A 20,252-nucleotide genomic window follows, 5' to 3' on the forward strand; every position below is an offset into this window, starting at 1 on the left:
CCAATCAGCCTGCTGCATTTGGATGCTATTCAACTCAGTACATAACATTGCATTTCCTTAATTCCGGGATAGTTGATATTTTGAAAAAACATACCTCCAAGCCGTCCCACTCAAGACAGCTAATGAAAAAGCAAAACAGTACATTATCAATAAAGACCGTTTAAAACAGCTACTGTAAACTGCCCTGTGGTCCTTGAATGAAGGGCAATATATAAATCCAATAAAGAATAAAATAAAGTATTTAAAACATTCAGAGGTTAGGTACTGAAGTTCTCAACCTGGGCCAGCAGGGGGATACTGTAGATAGTTTTCACTCAGGTCCACATATGCAAATAAGGAATTGAAAGTGACGTTCAGTGATTGGATAATTACAGAAAGTTGTTACTGTTGCTTTGTAGTTGAGCTCTATATAAGCAGGTTGGCTGAACCCTTCAGTTCAGTTCAGTTCAGGCCTGTGAATAAACAAGAGCTGTCTGAAGAATCGCTGTGTCGTCTGATATGTTCACTCACAACTTAACAAGAACAATTAAAATCAAATATAAAAACAGATTAAAACACAAGTCAACCTTCTGCCCATCTGGGTAGGCTTGCCTAAACAAAAATGTTTTTAGCAGGCCCTGGAAAGGGCACAGAGATGGCACTGTGGTTGAAAGATGCTGTGGTAACCCCTTCCCCCGCCCCAGCTCCTACCTGATGTTAATATGCAGGGAGTTCCAAAGTATGGGGGCTGCCACACTGATTTCTAACAGATGCAGAATAGGTATCATGTGTGAAATAAAAAAATTAAGGTCATATATAATGTTCATAAATTTACCAAGCAAACACGTACATAAATATATAAACCACATGTCTGAAGCAACACAGGAAAACAGCCATGAAGCCATTTTGGCTCCCAAACTGACCAAATGTTTTCTCTGCAAAGTCAAAGGAAAATGGAAAAGCCTCCCCATTGTCTTTTCCTTCACAAATCCTGTCTTAAGGGTATGTCTGTGCATGAATAGGGTGAGCCTGTGACCTGGCTCAGGAACTAAGTATTTATCATTACAAAAGACTGGACAGGCTCCACAGGTAATCCAATCAAGTGACCATTAACAGGTGACCTGTTTACAGGAGGTAAACAACGCACTCAGATTTCTGTTGTAGACCACCCCTTTCTGTGATGTAGGTATGATGTGACTGGGGGGTGGTCTTGAGCTACCCCTTCTGTGATGTATGTATGATGTTTCTGGGGGTGATCTTGGACTCCAGGGCTGGCAATTTAAAATGTCTATATAAGGGTGCTCACACCTTTGTTCTGGGTCCTCCTCCTTTCCTACTTCTGAAGGGGGCACCCTGTTGCAACAGTTCAATAAAGATCAGGCTTACGAGCTGCTTTGCTTCTCAATATTCTCTGGTTGGCCTCTGCTATTTTCTCCGACCAATGGAGAACCTGCAAAGGACTCTAAGGGCTCTTGTGTTCCCCATAAGGGAATAAGGGCAGATTTTCATTTATTACGTGTGGCACCTGTGACAATGACAGTTCCACCGATCGAAGCAGTGAGGAGAAGCAATCTTGCTGCTGCTGCTGCTGAGCATTACATTTGCCACAGGGATAGCCGTACCTCTTAATTGCAATTTTAGTAGGTTTTTTTGGAGAGCTGTGATTTATTTTAAAAGGTACTGGCTAAAACTCAAAGCAGTGTTTCTGTGCTTCCTCAGTAATCCTCCAAGTGTTTTCACACACAATTAATTAAAAGCCTTATTTAGCATTGGGAAATTATGCAATCAAGCGTGATCGCTAATGTGCCTTTTGTGCTTTGAACTAATGAAACTTTCTGTCTGAAGAAGAGCAGTGAACATTATTAACAGTGACAACACAAATCACTAATGTACCCTCCTAGCAGTGTTTGTGGCTGTTTCCCCCTCTCTGGTGAGCATGCAAATATTCCTTCTCTAGTAGGGCGGCAGAACAAAGGGTGTCATCCTGCCCTTAATTTTGGGGTCTAAAAGATCACAGTGAAATGCTGAACGCAAGAAGAGCTGAGCGAGGTCTGTCAGCTGGGCAAACATTTCTGTACTTAGAAATAAAAAATAAAAGGAAACTTGGCTTCACCTTTAGTCAACACAGGCAGTCTGCATTTTTCACTGATGATGACTTTCACTTGCCTATACAGACAGGAGGCAGGTGCTGATGGAAATCACAAGAAATACCGTATTTTTCGCTCTATAAGACGCACCAGACCACAAGACGCACCTAGTTTTTGGAGGAGGAAAACAATAAAAAAAAATATTCTGAATCTCAGAATCCAGAACAGCAAAAGGGATCGCTGCGCAGTGAAAGCAGTGATCCCTCTCACTGTTTTGGCTTCTGGGATAGCTGCGCAGCCTGCATTCGCTCCATAAGACGCACACACATTTCCCCTTACTTTTTAGGAGGGAAAAAGTAAGTCTTATAGAGCAAAAAATACGGTACCTACTATTGCAGAGTGGCAGGCGAAGGTGATGGACTTTGCAGAGTTGGCCAAACTGACTTGCAGGATCCGAGACCAGGACGATCAGAAATTCCAAATAGACTGGAGTAAGTTTATTGTATATTTGAATGACAAGTGCAAAAATCTGAAGACACTAGCAGGATTGAAATAAATCCTACAATGTGGACACATAGTACAGCAGTACCTCGGAATGTGAACGGGATCCGTTCCGGAGCCCCGTTCGCACCCAGAAGCAAATGTAACTCGTGATGGCATGTCTGCGCACGTCCACGTCGCTTTTTGCCGCTTCTGCGCATGCGCGTGACATCATTTTGAGCATCTGCGCATGCGCGAGCGGAGAAACCCTGAAGCAGCGCGCTCCGTTACTTCCGGATTGCCACGAAGCGCAACTCAAATGCGTTCAACCTGAAGCATATTCAACCCAAGGTATGACTGTAAAGATTTAAATTGCACGATTGGATGTGATATGGGATACACGTTGAAGGGAAGGAAGGAAGTCACAAGCTCGGCAGAGCGAAAAGGTTGTTTCATGTTTGTTATTGTAATGTTGGAAATGTTTAAAGGAAAATAATAAAAATTTATGGGGGGGGGGATGCAGGTGCTGAAACTATCCTAGTGTACCAAGTTTAAAATTACCGTATTTTTCCATGTACTGTATAACACTCCCCTGTGTACAGTATAAGACACCCCCTATTTTTGGGGACTCAAAATTAGGAAATGGGGGGGAGATTGCCCATGTGTATAAGAACACCCCCTTTTTTTAGCAAAATTTTTTAGTAAAAAAAAGTAGTCTTATACACGGAAAAATATGATACTTTGTTATCTGCCCACTTTGGCCTGCCTTATTCCTAACTAACACATGGCCCCCCAGGAATTTTCCCGGAAAGAAAGGCAGCCCCAAGGCTGGACCAAGTTCCCCATTCCAGAGTGTGAAAGCAGTTCACTGGGTTGTTTCTCTCTCTCTCCCCCCACCTCCAATATTTTAAGTGAAAACCAAAAGTGCTTTCTTCTTGTTCATCCCCCTGCCTTCACAAACTAGAGTTTGCCGCTGCTCTGGATGACTCGCACAGATCACGCTGGACACAGACTTCTGCAAAATATTTTTAGCTTGCGGAAGAGTTGCAGCTGCTTCTTGCTTCTGCTGGATTTCAGTACAAGAAATGAAGCGAGAAGGAACAAGGATAGCCTGCTTCTAGGGAAAGCCAGATTGGTGTGTGTGTGTATGTCTTGTAATAAATGAAAATCTGCCCTTATTCGCTTATGGGGTGTCCAAGAGCCCATATAGAGTCCTTTGCAGGTTCTCCATCGGTCGGAGAAAATAACAGAGGCCAACCAGAGAATATTGAGAAGCAAAGCAACTAGTAAGCCTGATCTTTATTGATCTGTTGCAACAGGGTGCTCCCCTCACATGCAGGAGAAAGAGGAGGACCCCGAACCAAGGTGTGCCCGCCCTTATATAGACATTTTAAATTGCCAGCCCAGGAGTCCAAGACCACCCCCAGAAACATCATACATACATCACAGAAGGGGTGTAGCTTAAGACCACCCCCCAGCCACATTATACCTATATCACAGAAAAGGCGGTCTACAGCAGAAATCTGAGTGCGTTGTTTATCGCCTGTCATTGTTTACCTCCCGTCTGGCAGGTTACCTGTTAATGGTCACTTGATTGGATACCCTGGGGAGCATGGCCAGTCTTTTGTAATGATAAATACTTAGTTCCTGAGCCAGGTCACAGGCTCACCCTATTCATACACAGACCCTTAAAGACAGGATTTGTGAATGAAAAGACAATGGGGAGGCTTTTCCATTTTCCTTGACCTTGCAGAGAAATCATTTGGTCAGTTTGGGAGCCAAAATGGCTTCATGGCTGTTTTCTTGTGCTGCTTCAGACATGTGGTCTATATATGTACGTGTTTGCTTGGTACATTTATGAACATTTATTATATATAAGACCTTAAATTTTTTATTTCACAACCTTTGCTGCCACCTGCTCATCTTGAACTGCCAAGAGAAAGGACACTGTGGCAGTGGCTGGGCGACCTGAAATGGACAATAAAAGAGGGGTGATAATCTAATTCTTCAAGTCTTTAGAAAGAGGGCAAGCCAGAAGGGCATGCGCCACCGATTCGGGACTGCCATCTCCACAGGGACATAAGCGTTTTTTGTATGGAGTCTGTTGGAATTGTCCTTCAAGTGCAGCCGATACAGCAATACATTCAATCTTGCGAGAGTAAAAGCACGTCTATATTTTATGATTGCTAGGTTATGCAGATAAGGTGCCAGAGAGTCGAAATGGGAAGGTGGAAAATAGTCATACCGTTGGCAAAATTCACTTATTGTGGCCAAGTTGTTCTGACACTCAATATCATTTAGGCACTGACAATAATTTTGCATGCTTCTCCAGCAATTTTTGTGCATGATCAGAGAGAACCTTTTAAACTATTCTCAGGATGAAATGGAGATTTCTTCCCCATCCCTGTTTTAAAGCTTTTTAAAAATAATAATTTCCCTACAGCTAAATGCCAATAGAAATATTCGGGCAAGCCAGGCCAGCTGTAATACTAAATCTAGTCCATGTTAGCCAAGGCTGATCTAGCTGCTTGTTTGGATAGTTACAGCTTGCAGATCTTGTAAAGATTTTGACTGTTTCCATGATTGTCTGCTTCCACCCTGTGACCAAAACCTTGTACTACACCAGGAATCTATGTCATATAAGCCCATGGAAATAATAACCCTGATCTATATATTCTTTTATATTTTTCTTCACATGCAAACTATCCATCAAAGCATATGCAACAATTTGTATGCCAACACCAAACTGAAATCTATGAAGGGAAGTATACAAATTTAATAAATAAAAATAAAAAATGAGGCTGAACTCCATCAATTCTGTAATTACCTGCATGTTTTTAAATAGATTATGTCTGTGTGTGTAGTTTTACTTCTATTGTTTGTTTTTTGAAAAATGTTTTCCCCTCCCCTATGTTTTTAGCTGTTCTTATTTCATCTGTGGGGTATATATATATATAATTTATAAATAAAAAGGTGGGGTATAAATAAAAATAAACTTGGAGTACAAAAGCCAAACACTGTTTTAGTTTATATGAACAAGAGCCTAACTTCCAAAGCTCAGGTCATTGCTTACAGTTCATCTCATCTTTGGTGAGACTTCAACTGCAATTCTGCGTTTGGGTCTTGATGCCACAGTTTCTAGGAAAACATGGCTGTAACGACACACAATATGTGACGGCTGGAGCCCATATTTCTTTACGGGATGATGTTATCGCCACATCTGGCAGGGATCCCTGCCTTCCAGCTGTGCTGCAGCTATGAAGTACTGAGAAGCTTTATCTCCAAGTGACTCTTTCCCAGAATGAATCAACAGAAGTTTCCTGTGCTACAGTAGTTCCAGCTGGCTGATTCGTTGCTTTCCCCTCTTTTCTTATACGCTGCAAATTCTCCATGTTACAAACAAAAGGAGAAATGGAAAACAAATACAATCTGGCACATTTTTGTTTAGACAAGCCTACCTCTTTTATACGTGATTACTACAATTTTTCCTAATTATGACTTAAAAAACCGCAAAGTCTCCTGCAGAAATTAATCGAAACAAGTCCAGGTGTATATTTTGGGGCACTGTTAGGTAAAGTACTCTCTGCATTTTCCTCATTCTTTTTGAAATTCTTGTCTGTGTTGTCTCCTAATTGTCTCTGTTAATCTGGCCAATTCAGTATAATCTAGTAATTTATCCTGCCATTCCTTTTTTGTTGGCACAAATTCTTTTTTTTCCAATTTCTGGGTACTTTCTTGTTTGTCTGTTTGGTTACACAAGGAAATCTTTAATAAAATTCATTTTAAAAAAAATAGGAACCTTGTCAGCACAGCCTAATTGAAAAGGCCTCTTGGATTTTCCATTTGTGTTGCCAGAGTGACAAAGACTAAGTGGCCCCTTGTCTTCTGCAAATTAATGTTCAACGCAGTCTTCTTTACAACTGCTGTTCTGGCTGGACAGCTGACACCTCCTTTGCAGGATGAGGTCCCAGCAGCGTTGATTTCCTCCTACAAACAGGAATTTAAACATGGATAAAAGTAAGTTGTCAATTGCCTAAGTTATTCTAGAAGAGGGGGTATTTTCATTTCGCATCTGTTGCTTGACAAATATATTGCTTTTAGCAGAAGCAACTTTTCTGTGTATTCCAAAAGACAAGCCACAATACTATTCAAAGCACGGATTATATGATTTGCTTTCCTCTTTGGCAGAATTTGCATAGCCTCCTTGACTATCAACATGTAATATGTTTTCAAAGCCTGCCAGAGAGGATGAGGAGTGCGACTGACAGGTGTACGGCTGTTAAATGGACGTTTTGACATTTTATCTTCTGGTACAAGTCCCGTGAGACTACATTTCCAAAGCGACACTATAATGAATATTTACTCTGTATTTTTAAAATAGCGCCTCCTAAAACATCTGGAATTTGGAATAGCCTAATCAAAAGTGTGTGAGGCAAAAGCATTGCATCAGAACTCTGGTTGATCTCAGTTGACCCAGCTGTGGGCTATCCATCATTATAACAACAAGGGAGCAAATGGACCATCTGTGCTGAGCTGTACTCACAATTGTGAAGTCTGAGGTTATGATAATGCATCCCCAGCTTTTGCAGTTTGCTGTTGTGTCACAAAAGCACCTGTCAGTTGCTTGGCTATAAAGGTGGCCCTCTCCCCCTTCCCAGCACAGACCTCAGAGGCAGCAGCTGTGGCACTCGGCTCTGGAGGGTCTCCTTCCTCAGGGAGGCAAAATGGCAGGAGGAAGGAGGCACTCATCCCGCAACGGGATGCTGAGGAACAGGCAGAAGGCAAGTTCGCTTGCTGGGTGGGATCGCAGCTCGAAGGCAGCCGATTCCCACACTCAGAAACTGGCTGGTGTCTGGAAACAGACCTGGCAGAAACTGGCAGGTGGAGTTTGCATGTGGTTGAGGAGAATGTTGTGTGTCTGTGTGTGTGAGTGGGAGCGCTTGGACATGGCCAAGAATGGCGGGTGTCTGTGTGTGTGAGTGGGAGCATTCAGACGTGGTTGAGAATGGTGTGTGTCTGCGTGTGTCAGTGGGAGTGTTTGGACGTGGTTGAGAATGGCGTGTGTCTGCGTGTCAGTGGGAGCGTTCAGACGTGGTCGAGAATGGTGTGTGTCTGCGTGTGTGAGTGGGAGCGTTTGGACGTGGTCGAGAATGGTGTGTGTCTGCGTGTGTGAATGGGAGCGTTCAGACATGGTCGAGAATGGTGTGTGTCTGCGTGTGTGAGTGGGAGCGTTCAGACATGGTCGAGAATGGTGTGTGCCTGCGTGTGTCAGTGGGAGCATTCGGACGTGGTCAAGAATGGTGTGTGTCTGCGTGTGTGAGTGGGAGCGTTTGGACGTGGTCGAGGAGAATGGTGTGTGTGTGTGTGTGTGTGTGTGAATGGGAGCAGCCAGTGGAGGGTCTTGGCTGAGGCTGCTGGACGGAGGCCATCCCACTCAACGTGTTGTTTGCCTTTCAGGAAGCCAGTGAGGTTTTTCTCAAGACCGATCCTGAAAGTAATGAAGAGAACAGCAAGACTGAAGCAAGGCAGATTATATTCCTCAAGAAATGACCTTTCAAAAAAAAAAAAAAAGCAAAACTGTGTCTGACTGATTTTTTATCAAACAAATGCAACAGTAAATAAACGTCTTTCAAAATACATCAGCATTTAAAGTAGTGTTCATTAGCTCCTGCAACTGCAGATGCTTCCCCAGTTGTTGCTGTTGAATATGATGTCATAATGCCTGTGATGTCATAAATAGACCTGATGACTAAGGGGAAGTGGATGGGGGGAGGGATAGAGAGATAAAAGACGAGAAAGAACGGCAGAGACAGAGTTGACCTTCTGTGAATTGGGATTCTACTCTTTTGTGAAAGTGATTTGTGTCGAAACTTCAAAGGATTGGCTTCGCATTTTGCACATCAACACAGCTGCATTTTGCTGCCTTCGAGGCAGCAATTCAAAGTGTTGGTGTTGACCTTTAAAGCCCTAAACGGCCTCAGCCCAGCAGACCTAAAGGAGCGTCTCCACCTCCTTCGTTCTGCCCGGACACTGAGGTCCGATTCCGAGGGCCTTCTGGTGGTTCCCTCCCTGTGAGAAGCCAAGTTACAGGGAACCAGGCAGAGGGCCTTCTCGGTAGTGGCACCTGCCCTGTGGAACGCCCTCCCATCAGATGTCAAGGAAATAACCACCTGACATTCAGAAGACATCTGAAGGCAGCCCTGTTTAGGGAAACTTTTAATGTTTAATAGATTATTGTATTTTAGTGTTCTGTTGGAAGCCGCCCAGAATGGCTGGGGAAACCCAGCCAGGTGGGCAGGGTACAAATAATAAATGATTATTATTATACCATTTTGTGATTGCGCCACAACACTTTCAAACTCCCCAATGCGGCAATGGGCCCCTGTTCCACAGTGACTAGCTTTTCAGCCAGCCTCAAATACACCTGATGATGGTCAGTTTTTCCTTTTCCTTTTTCCTTTTAATTTTTTACTGAATTTACCTGATAACATAATTATGAAAAGAAAGATTACAAAACAATGTCAATTCAAAATACAATACAATTCACCATACACTCCTACATATATACACACATAAGACTCCCCCCCAACGCCTTTACCTTTTTTATTTTCCTGTAGTACAAAACTTAACATTATATGTATTATACTCTCTTAAAGTTTCCTACTGATTTTAGAACCTTTTCATTCATCTATACAGAAATCATTCAAATGCTGTCAAATATATTATATTTTTTTAAGTAGTTCTTGAATATGTCCCATTTTTGAATAAATTTTTGGTTAACATTACCTCTCAGCCTGTTTGTCCTATGAGCCAATTCTGCAAATTCTACCAATTTGTTCAGCCATTCTCCTTTTGAAGGAACCCTCTCACTCTTCCAGTTTTGCGCAATTGGAATTCTCGCTGCCGCAGTTGCGTACAGAAATATTTCTTTTACTTTGTTGTTCTCTGCCTACAATCCCAAGTAAGAACGCCTCAGGTTTTTTCGGAAATGTTGTTCTTATAATTTTTTTTAGTTCATCATATATAAGACCCTACCTGCCTGCGGACTGTCTCTCCAGAGTGGTGCATGCTCTAGTTATCTCCCGCTTGGACTACTGCAACGCGCTCTACGTGGGGCTACCTTTGAAGGTGACCCGGTAACTGCAATTAATCCAGAATGCGGCAGCTAGACTGGTGACTGGGACTGGCCGCAGGGACCACATAACACCGGTTCTGAGAGATCTGCATTGGCTCCCAGTACGTTTCCGAGCACAATTCAAAGTGTTGGTGCTGACCTTTAAAGCCCTAAACGGCCTCGGTCCAGTATCCCTGAAGGAGCGTCTCCACCCCCATCGTTCTGCCCCGACACTGAGGTCCAGCTCCGAGGGCCTTCTGGCGGTTCCCTCATTGCAAGAAGTGAGGTTACAGGCAACCAGACAGAGCCTTCTCGCTAGTGGCGCCCGCCCTGTGGGACGCCCTCCCATCAGATGTCAAAGAGATAAATAATTACCTGACATTCAGAAGACATCTTAAGGCAGCCCTGTTCAGGGAAGTTTTTAATATGTAACGCTGTACTGTTTTTAACACTGATTGGGAGCCGCCCAGAGTGGCTGGGGAAACTCAGCCAGATGGGCGGGGTATAAATAATAAATAATAATAATAATAATAATAATAATAGTTATTGTTATTGTTATTATTATTATTATATTCAAAATTCAAAATAGTCAAAATATTTTCAAAATTAACAACAAATAAAAAACAAAAACAAAACAGACTGACTTCCCTCTATTCCCTTTCTTGGATTCATTATCAATATACTGCATGTCCAGTTTGAACCTTATTTAAATGGCTTATTATCCAGTCATAGCCAAATTACAAGGAATTTTAAAACTCTGCTAATGTCAAAATACCTTTATCTTGGACTAGGCCTAGCAGCCTAGGGCTTGTGCGCAAAATTGGGCCCCGCCTCGATATAATATGATATAATATGATATAATATGATATAATATGATAATATGAGAGAAGGCCCGGCGCCTGAGGCCTCCTGCCGTTGCCATAGCGACGCGCCGGGCCTAGTCCGCCGCGCGAGGCCTGCCCGGAGCCGCGACTTGTCCCAAAGCTGAGGGGCGGAGCTGCGAGACGTGGCAGCGGAAGCAGGAGCGGAGGGACGGGCGGGCCATGGCCGGGGCCTGGGCTGGCTTCTCCGAGCAGGAGCTCCGGCGGCTCCAGGGACAGCGCCGAGGTAAGCAAGGCCGGCGGCGGGTGAGGGGCGGCCGGGGAGGCGGGTTGCGAGAAGCCGGAGCCGGTTTGTTTCGTAGGCGGCCCATTTGGGCTCGGGGTCTCATAGAAACGGAGAATAGTCGAGATGGGACCCCCAAGGGTCATCTAGTCCAACCCCCCTGCAAGGCGGGAATCTTTTGCCCAACGCGGGATTCGAACCCACGACCCTGAGATCGAGAATCCCATGCTGTACCGGCTGAGCTATTCCGGACCAGATGGGGAATTTACAAGTAATTAAAAACCCTGCTAATGTAAAAATACCTTGCTGTATGTAGGTTTTATTTTATTGGTTTCTTATATTTTGGAAATGTACGTTCAGTTTTTCTCTATTTTAATTTTTGTGAGGGTAAGCTATAGCTTATTCAGCTTATACAGTACATAAATCTTGCACTCCCACAATGGCTTTCCAGGGTCACAGGCAGGGGACATTCTACCCTACCTGCCAATGCCAGGGATTGACCCCGAGGGACCTTCTGCATGCAAGGCAGATGTGCTGCTGCAGAGCTGTGGGCCCCTCCCTTAAACATAAATTTAAGATTCCAGTCCTCATGGTTCTGATTAACAGGCTGGTTTAAATAAGTGCGCAGGAAGTTGCTGCTTGGCAGCTGCTCTCCAGGTTTTTCAGGCAGGGGACATTCCCAGCCCCTACATGGAGATGCCTGTGAGAGCTGGACCATCAAGAAGGCTGATCTCCGAAGAGTGGATGCTTTTGGAGGAGACTCTTGAGAGTCCCCTGGACTGCAAGAAGATCAAACCTCTCCATTCTGAAGGAAAAACAAAAAAATTTTTTCCTTCCAGTAGCACCTTAAAGACCAACTAAGTTAGTTCTTGGTATGAGCTTTCGTGTGCATGCACACTTCTTCAGATACACATTCTGAAGGAAATCAGCCCTGAGTGCTCACTGGAAGGACAGATCCTGAAGCTGAGGCTCCAAGACTTTGGCCACCTCATGAGAAGAGAAGACTCCCTGGAAAAGACCCTGAGGTTGGGAAAGATGGAGGGCACAAGGAGAAGGGGACGACAGAGAACGAGATGGTGGGACAGTGTTCTCGAAGCTACCAGCATGAGTTTGACCAAACTGCGGGAGGCAGTGGAAGACAGGAGGGCCTGGCGTGCTCTGGTCCAGGGGGTCACGAAGAGTCGGACATGACTAAACGACTAAACAACAACAACATCATGGAGATGCCAAACAGCATACAGGATCACCTGCGGTAGAGTAAACCATGCCACCTAAGCTGCATTAAAAATAATTTTAAATTACTATTGTTATATTATTATCATTACTCACTCTTGAGTTCCAGAAGCCTTAGGTCTCTTCTAAAACGGTTCTGGATTAAAGTTTTGCAGTCAATACTTTTAGGGGAGGGGTGAAATTAATTCATTTCTTTCTTTTTTAAAATTTATTTAATCATTTTTTTGATACAAACAACAACTGCAAAAGACACATACAACAAAAACCATAATAACAATAATAACACAATTTGACAATTCAGATTTGAATGCACTGATATACCTATGACTACACCTTTTTAACAATATTTTCCCACCCCTCTCTTTCCCCCCCACTTCCCCCCACTATCCACCTTATCGCTTAAATATTCATTCCAGATTTCTTCATATTTATCCATTTTTAATTTGCGTCGACATGTAATTCGTTCTTATGTAGCTAATCTATCCATATTATCAATCCATGTGCTCAATGGAATCTTTTTGCGGCTCTTCCAATTCATCAAAACAAAGTTTTTTTGCTTCTAATATAGCACGGTACATCCATTTTTTTTGACCCCTTGAAATCTCCCACGTTTCCGGAATATACTGTATTTTTTGCACCATAACACTCACTTTTTTCCTCCTAGAAAGTAAGGGGAAATGTCTGTGCGTGTTATGGAGCGAATGCCTACGGATGGCGGGGGGATCTGCTGCAGTCGTGAGCAGAGGGTCCATGGGTCCCCTTCCTTCCCTCCTCCGTGGCTTGCTTTGAAACAGCAAAGCGGGAGAAGAGCCGCTGAGTGGGGAGGAGAGAGGGACAGAGAGCCTGCTTGCTTTAAAGGAGCAAAGCGGGAGAGGAGAGGAGCCTTCTCCTCTTATACCCCTCTTCTGCATTATTAACAGCATCCTTCTCCACCCACCCCACGTGTGTTCCTTGTCCCTTGAGTGCTTTTCCTTCCCTCCCCGCTTAAAACATGGTTACAAAGCACGGATCCACATGGATCCTCAGGATTTTTGCACTGGGTCACCCCAAATTCACCATCAGATCACATAGCATGTCCATTGCACCAAAAAATCATGCACCCACTGTTGCCTGGGGCCGCAGTGGTGCAAAAACGTGGTTACAAAGCATGGATCCACATGGATCTTCAGGATTTTTGCATTGGGCTACCCCAAACTCACCGTCAGATCACATGTCTGTGGCCACAGCATGAACCACAAAAATCATACATCTGCTGTTTCGTTTAGAATATTTTTTTTCTTGTTTTCCTCCTCTAAAAACTATGTGCGTGTTATGGTCGGGTGCGTGTTATAGAGCGAAAAATACGGTAATTTAGAATTAAATTCAGTTCCTCTGAATAACTATTTCTTTTTGTTACTCTTGCTATAAATATCCTCACCTCGTACCAAAGTGATCTTATCATCAGGCAGTTAATCATCATATGTACTAAGTTTGCATTTTTACTCCCACATCTCCAGCAGTTTTCTGTACTTGTTATTTTCTTCTGGAATAGTTTTGCTGGAGTCCAGTGGACTCTGAATATTATTTTCTGTTGAATAAATCTTAGTCTTAGAGCCACAGAAGCTATTTCTGTTGATTTTATACTTGACTCCAATATGTCATTTGTTATCTGTGCCCCTAACTCTTCACTCCATTTTTCTCTATCATATTCTAAATCATATTTCTTCAATTTTAATTCACTTCTTTATTTTGTAGCTTACCCTGCCCCATGCATTGGAGCTCCACGGATGTGAAAGCCTAATTTTTGTTCCTTTGGGCCATTTAGATCCGCCTCTTGCACCGCAGCATCGGACGGCTCCTGTAAGCAAACACCGCCAACATCTGCAGCGCAAAAAGCCAGTTCAGCAGATATGTGGAGAAGCAGACCTTCCCGATGGAGCAGCCTTGTCGTTACCCCTGGAGCAGAGGCTTTCTGCGCCCAAACCGAAGAGCTCGTCTCCCCAGACGCCTCTCCCACCGCCCCAGTCTCCGACAGTGGGAGAGCAGCAAGATGCCAAAAAGCAACAGGTTCAACCTGGAGTCGATAAAACGTGTAACGGTGACCCCTCTACAGTGCCAAGTCATAAACCGGAGAAAAAGAAAATGGAATTGTTAGTAAGTCTGTAATGAAACTCTTAAGAGTTTTATCATCTCAAACGATCTAATTGCAGAGGGGGAATTCAACGTCGTACTAAGGTGACTGTTCCATCAGGGCAAGCATTTCGGTTTGTCAGGTGGAACGATTGCCTCCTCTCCCCACCTGCTGTTTTGGGGTTCTCCGGACACCCCACCCCCTTTCTTCACCTTGATCCCGGGCCCTAAGGAAGTCAGACTATCCTCCACCAGGGCCAGGGCCTTTTCAGTGTTGGCTCCAACCTGGTGGGATGCTCTGTCCCATGAGACCTGGGCCCTTCAGGATTTAACCACCTTCCGTCGGGCTTGTAAGACAGAGCTATTCTGCCTGGCCTTTAATTTGAATTCAGCCTGATCTTTTATTTCCCTTCTCTTCCCTCCCCTTTTATGAAGATCACCCGCTCCGAGACCCCACAGCTAATTCTCCCCTGGCCTCCTCGCTGGCCCAAGTAGGACCAATTCAGCCAGCTAGCCCTAGGGATTATCTTGAGTTTTGATTTTTATTGTTATTCATGTTTTTATACTATATTTTATGCTGCTTTTATAATTGTTTTAAAATGTTTTAAATTTGTTGTTAGCAGCCCTGAGCCTGGTTTTTGAACCGGGAAGGGCGGGGTATAAATAAAAAAATTATTATTATTATTATTGATGTGCTTTTATGTATAGGGCCAAATCTGACGAGCTCTCAAGTCTTGCTAAGGTCATGGCCTCAACTAGAGCCAGTGCTTTTTCGGCTGTGGCTCCGATCTGGTGGAAAGCTCTCTCACAACAGACTAGGGCCCTGCGGGACTTGACATCTTTCCGCAGGACCTGCAAGACAGAGCTGTTCCTCCAGGCCTTTGGCCAAGGCACAGCCTGACTCCCTCCTTTGGAAATCTTCACAGAATTCTAGCTCAATGGTTGCCATCAATTTGATTTGAATTAATTTTATAATGAAATGATTTTAGAATGTTGTATTATTTTATTTTTGTTAGCCGCCCTGAGCCTGGCTTCGGCTGGGGAGGGCGGGATATAAATAAAATTTATTATTATTATTATTATTATTATTATTATTATTATTATTATTAGCATAGTTTTAGAGACCTTTGCTTTGGTGCAAGCAAAACAGCTAGAATTTTCCTCTTATACAGAGAGCTCCTCATATTGCTTGTCAGTGCAAATGTACGAAATAGTTTCCAGGCTTCAGGGAAGAATTTCCACAGTGGTGGCCTTTCTGCCATGAAGCCCCTACACGTTGTAGAGGATTCCGGGACATGTTGCAGAGTGCACACTCATTTCATGTTAGGCACTAGTTATACTTTATGGACATCCTTGTTGCCCTGCGTGAAGTTGAGCCGATACAACACTCAAAACTTCTCTGTAGCTGCTCATGGCAAGGGAAGATTTAGAGAGTATACCTCTCTCGCCCTGACCTAGCCACTGTGATCCACACGACGGTCACCTCCAGACTGGATTATTGTAACTCGCTCTACTTGGGGCTGCCCTTAAGACTGACCCAGAAACTCCAGCGGGTGCAGAATGCTGCAGCGAGACTCCTTACGGGGTCTTCGCTGCGAGATCACATTCATCCGGTGCTATATCAACTGCACTGGCTCCCGGTGGAGTACAGGATCAGGTTTAAGGTGCTGGTTTTAACCTTTAAAGCCCTATACGGCCTAGGACCCTCGTACCTACGGGACCGCCTCTCCTGGTATGCCCCACAGAGAAACTTACGGTCTTCAAATAAAAACATCTTGAAGGTCCCAGGCCACAGAGAAGTTAGGCTGGCCTCAACTAGAGCCAGGGCTTTTTCGGCTCCCTCGGCAATCTTCGCGGAGCTCTGGCCCAATGGTGGCCAGTGGCTTGAATTTAATTAATTTTATAATGAATGATTTTAGAGTGTTGTTTGTGTTGTACTTTTGTAGTGTTTTATTGTTGTTAGCCGCCCTGGGCCCGGCTTCGGCTGGGGAGGGCGGGATATAAATAAAATTTATTATTATTATTATTATTCAGACAAGCTGTGGTTTATTATTTATTAAATTTATATACCACCCTTCACCTGAGGATCACAGGGTGGGTTGGACACAGTTTAAAAGGCACTGATACACAAAGGATAGAAAATATATTGAGCTGCCTTATAACAAGACAGACCTAGCTCAGTATTGTCCTTATAACAAGACAGATCTAGCTCAATATTGTCTCCAGAGGTGACTGACCTCTAGACCTCCAGTTGTTGCTAGACTAGCTTCCATCATCCCTGATGATTGGCCATGGTTGCTAGGGCTGATGGGAGTTGTGGTCCTTCCAAGTTAGCAATCCCTGATCTGTAGTGAATGGTAGTTGGACCTGGGCCCTTATTCATGCAAAGCAACGATTCTTCCGTTCTGTGAGTCAGTCAAGAATAAAGTTTTCAATGATATCTGTCCTCAAAGGATCAGTTTGCTGCAGGGGTTGAATAGCAGAGTTTCTGGTTTCTAGAACATATTTAGGGGGCTCCCGTAGAGAGGAGAGGGGAAGGAAGTCCCTTTATGCAGAAATCCTTGTTCTGGTGGGACCGTAACTTCACTGCTTTGGATACAACCTCAGATTCTGAAACCAGGCTTGGCATTAAAGCGACTAGTGTGAATTATTCAAATACTTTTGAAGCAATTGCAGAATGCATTATTGACTCGGTTACCCTGCGGGCTAGTTTTGTGGGAGAGGGAGAAAGAAGGCAATTCCTTGTTAATTCTGTTGTTTTGTTTTTGTTCAGGCCAGAGAAGTCTCGGTGGGAGATCCTACAGCAGGAGCAGAAGCTTATGGAAGAAAAGAACAAGCGCAAGAAAGCTCTCCTGGCTAAAGCGATAGCGGAAAGGTGTGAAGAATCTTTGGGTGTAATATTTGGGCAGGCCAAAGGAACACAATACCTATTTCCCCCTAATCGTGTTGCTGCATCTTAGCAAAGCCCGCCTGCCTTGTTTTCTGAGCACCAGCACAAAGTGTTTTTCCTCTGAATATCAATAAGAAATCCCACCAGTTACAGTTTGGAAGGTGCAAGCTGGATTGAAAACTGTTTGCTGTTCCTCTCCTCTTAACTTTTAACTACAGTGGTACCTCAGGTTACATACACATCAGGTAACATACGCTTCAGGTTACAGACTCCGCTAACCCAGAAATAATACCTCGGGTTAAGAACTTTGCTTCAGGATGAGAACAGAAATCGTGCAGCGGTGGCGCGGCAGCAGCAGGAGGCCCCATTAGCTAAAGTGGTGCTTCAGGTTAAGAACAGTTTCAGGTTAAGAACGGACCTCCGGAACAAATTAAGTACGTAACCAGAGGTACCGCTGTATAATCATGACTTCATTCCATTGGGATCTGTTGAACAAAATGGGATGTAAGTTCATGAGAAAGTTTGGAATCGTGTTGTAATAAGGAACTTATAACATGCCAATCACCCATCTCCTACTACCCTTCTCAGAAATACCCCACCCCACTCTCCCACGATATATAAGGGTCTGGTGACTTCTGTTTCAGAGTATCTGAAGAAGTGTGCATGCACACGAAAAGCTTATACCCAGAACAAACTTAGTTGGTCTCTAAGGTGCTACTGGACAATTTTGTAAGATGCTGTTATTCATGTGAAAAGGGAGGGCTGGAGACCAGGTCTCCAGCATTACAGATCCAGGTTGAGCTTCCTAGCTTTGTAAAAGAGCTCTTGAACAAATTCTCTGTAGAAGTTGAATGAAAAAGTGGTAAGACAGTTTGCTTATACTTAGTATAAGCTGGTTAGAAGTCAAAGTTTCCAGGGGGATTGGTAGCTTTGCCGGGGGTATAAAACCTGCTGAACCGTAGATGATTTTAAATGCAACCTGCATATCTTTAAACCTTTCTCCATAAAGCCTGGCCAGTCTCATTCTTCATTAAAATAAAGATAAAAAGGGAGTTTTTCTGGAATCCTGGTCCGTTCTTTGTTTGGAAAGCCCAGGCTTTTTTTCTATTGTATAAATGAAGAAAAAACACAGCTCTTCACATTCCTGAGAAATTTTAACAAGTCTTTCTTACTGAAATACATGGTAACTTATAATGGCACGTTGCCAACAGATATGGTCTCTTTCTTCCCCAGATCCAAAAGAACTCAGGCTGAAACGGTGAAGTTGAAGCGGATTCAAACCCAGCTCCAAGCTCTGGATGACATGGTGTCTGCTGATATTGGGATCCTGAGAAACAGGATTGACCAGGCAAGCCTGGAGTATTCATGCGCTCGGTAAGGACTAAGCACAGAATAAGAATAAGAGATTGACATGTGAGGGAAGTATTCACTTCTACAGCAGTGGCGACAAATACATGGCCTGGGTTTTTGGTCGCCCTCCAAAAAATATTTTTGAAAGTTCCATTAGTATACGTACACTTGTCTGTTTAGCTGGACTTAGCCTCCTTCTCTGTTCCCACTCCCCAATCTTCTCTTTGTTTCCCAGGTTTTTTTGGGGGGGGGGAATGGGAGATGAGAGAGAGAGGAAGTCTCATGTGCAAATGGAAGTCCTTGTGCTTTATTGTGCACAATCTATATTAAAATCACTGATTAAATTGGATTTAAAATTCTGTACAATAGCTGATGGGAAACAGCTTAGGAAGGCAGCCTTGAGAACAACTTTCTGATGGTTAAGAGCTATTTGATAGTGGAATGAACTACTTTGATGATAATGATAATGATAAATTTCATTTATATCCTGCCCTTCCCGGCCAAAGCCGGGCTCAGAGCGGCTAACATCATACAAGGAAGACAATGCATAAAAACAAGTGATCCATAAATTAAGATACATCCCACAATTAATTCAAACAAATTATAATTAAAATTGGACAAGTGGCAATCTTCATGTTAAAATTGAAGGCGGTTAGCAACTGTTTCCACTGATATTATAAGCACCTGTGAGCGGGCTGGGAACCTCTTTCGTGCTTGTTCTTATACAAGGAGAAAATGAGTCAGACTGAACCCCGACCAAAGGCCTGGTGGAACAGCTCCATCTTGCAGGCCCTGCGGAAGGATGTCAAATCCCGCAGGGCCCTGGTCTCTTGTGAGAGAGCGTTCCACCAGGCCGGGGCCACGGCCGAAAAGGCCCTGGCTATGGTCAAGGCCAGTCTGATCTCTCTGGGGCCCGGAATCTTTAGGATGTTGTTATTTGCAGACCGTAAGGTCCTCTGTGGGGCCAACCAGATAGATGGTAGACTCTCCTTTGGAGGTTTTTAAGCAGGGTTTGGATGGCCATCTGCCAGGGATTCTTTAGCTTTGATTCCTGCATTGCAGGGGGTTGGGCTGGATGGGGGTCCCTTCCAACTCTACAATTCTGTGTTCTTGTCCATAGAGCAGACAAAACTTCCCTATTAAACAGTTGCTCTTTTCCCCCCGCCTTCAGGAAGCGTTACGACAAGGCAGAAGCCGAGTATGTGTCCGCGAAGCTGGACCTCCAGAAGAAAACGGAAGTCAAAGAGCAGCTCACGGAGCACTTGTGCACCATCATCCAGCAAAACGAGCTTCGCAAGGCCAATAAATTAGAGGAGTTGATGCAGCAGCTGGACGTGGAGGCAGACGATGAGAATCTGGAACTCGAGATAGAGGTGGAGCGGATGTTGCAGCAGCAGGAAGCGGAAGCGGCGAGGCAGAGGGCCGAGTCCCAGAAGCCAGCTCCGGTTGGCGAGGAAAATGTAGCTTCCCCGGTTGCTGATAAAGGACCTGAGAGTGAAGGCTGCAGAGATTCAGAAACATTAGCAGAGCAGCCCACTGCTTCCCATTCGAATGGCGAAGGCCAAGCGGTAAACTCTGCTCCAGGGGAAACGACGGCTCAGGATGGCACATGAACACTGAACCTAATCAGCTAACCCCTGGCTGGCGCCATTATCCTATTTAGCCATAGGGTTTAGAGGCTTCTGCTCCATGGTGCTACAAGAGCCCTCTGAAATCTGGCTTTTGATGGCAGCGCTATCTCCATTCATCTTCTGGATCGCCAGAATCGCCAGCTCTCTCATCTTCTCTCTGCCCACCTTCCCTGACTTGCTTTCGATACGATACGATATCTTTATTGTCATTGTCCCTTGCAGAACAATGAAATTGAAAAACTACATAAAACTACATAAAAACTACATAAAACTAC

The 20,252-nt window shown here is 44.1% G+C and overlaps 1 protein-coding gene across 1 annotated transcript; it reads left to right on the top strand.

Annotated features, from left to right (window-relative positions):
• The first annotated feature begins 10,692 nt into the window (after positions 1–10,692).
• Positions 10,693–20,252, top strand: GORAB (golgin, RAB6 interacting). Its single transcript, XM_053395123.1, has 5 exons — positions 10,693–10,767; positions 13,802–14,126; positions 16,880–16,981; positions 18,230–18,370; positions 19,518–20,252. The coding sequence occupies exons 1-5, from the start codon at positions 10,704–10,706 to the stop codon at positions 19,957–19,959; spliced, it is 1,074 nt and encodes a 357-aa protein (XP_053251098.1). The 5' UTR covers positions 10,693–10,703; the 3' UTR covers positions 19,960–20,252.

This window comes from Podarcis raffonei, chromosome 7, assembly GCF_027172205.1.
Source record: "Podarcis raffonei isolate rPodRaf1 chromosome 7, rPodRaf1.pri, whole genome shotgun sequence".
Classification (NCBI taxonomy): domain Eukaryota; kingdom Metazoa; phylum Chordata; class Lepidosauria; order Squamata; family Lacertidae; genus Podarcis; species Podarcis raffonei.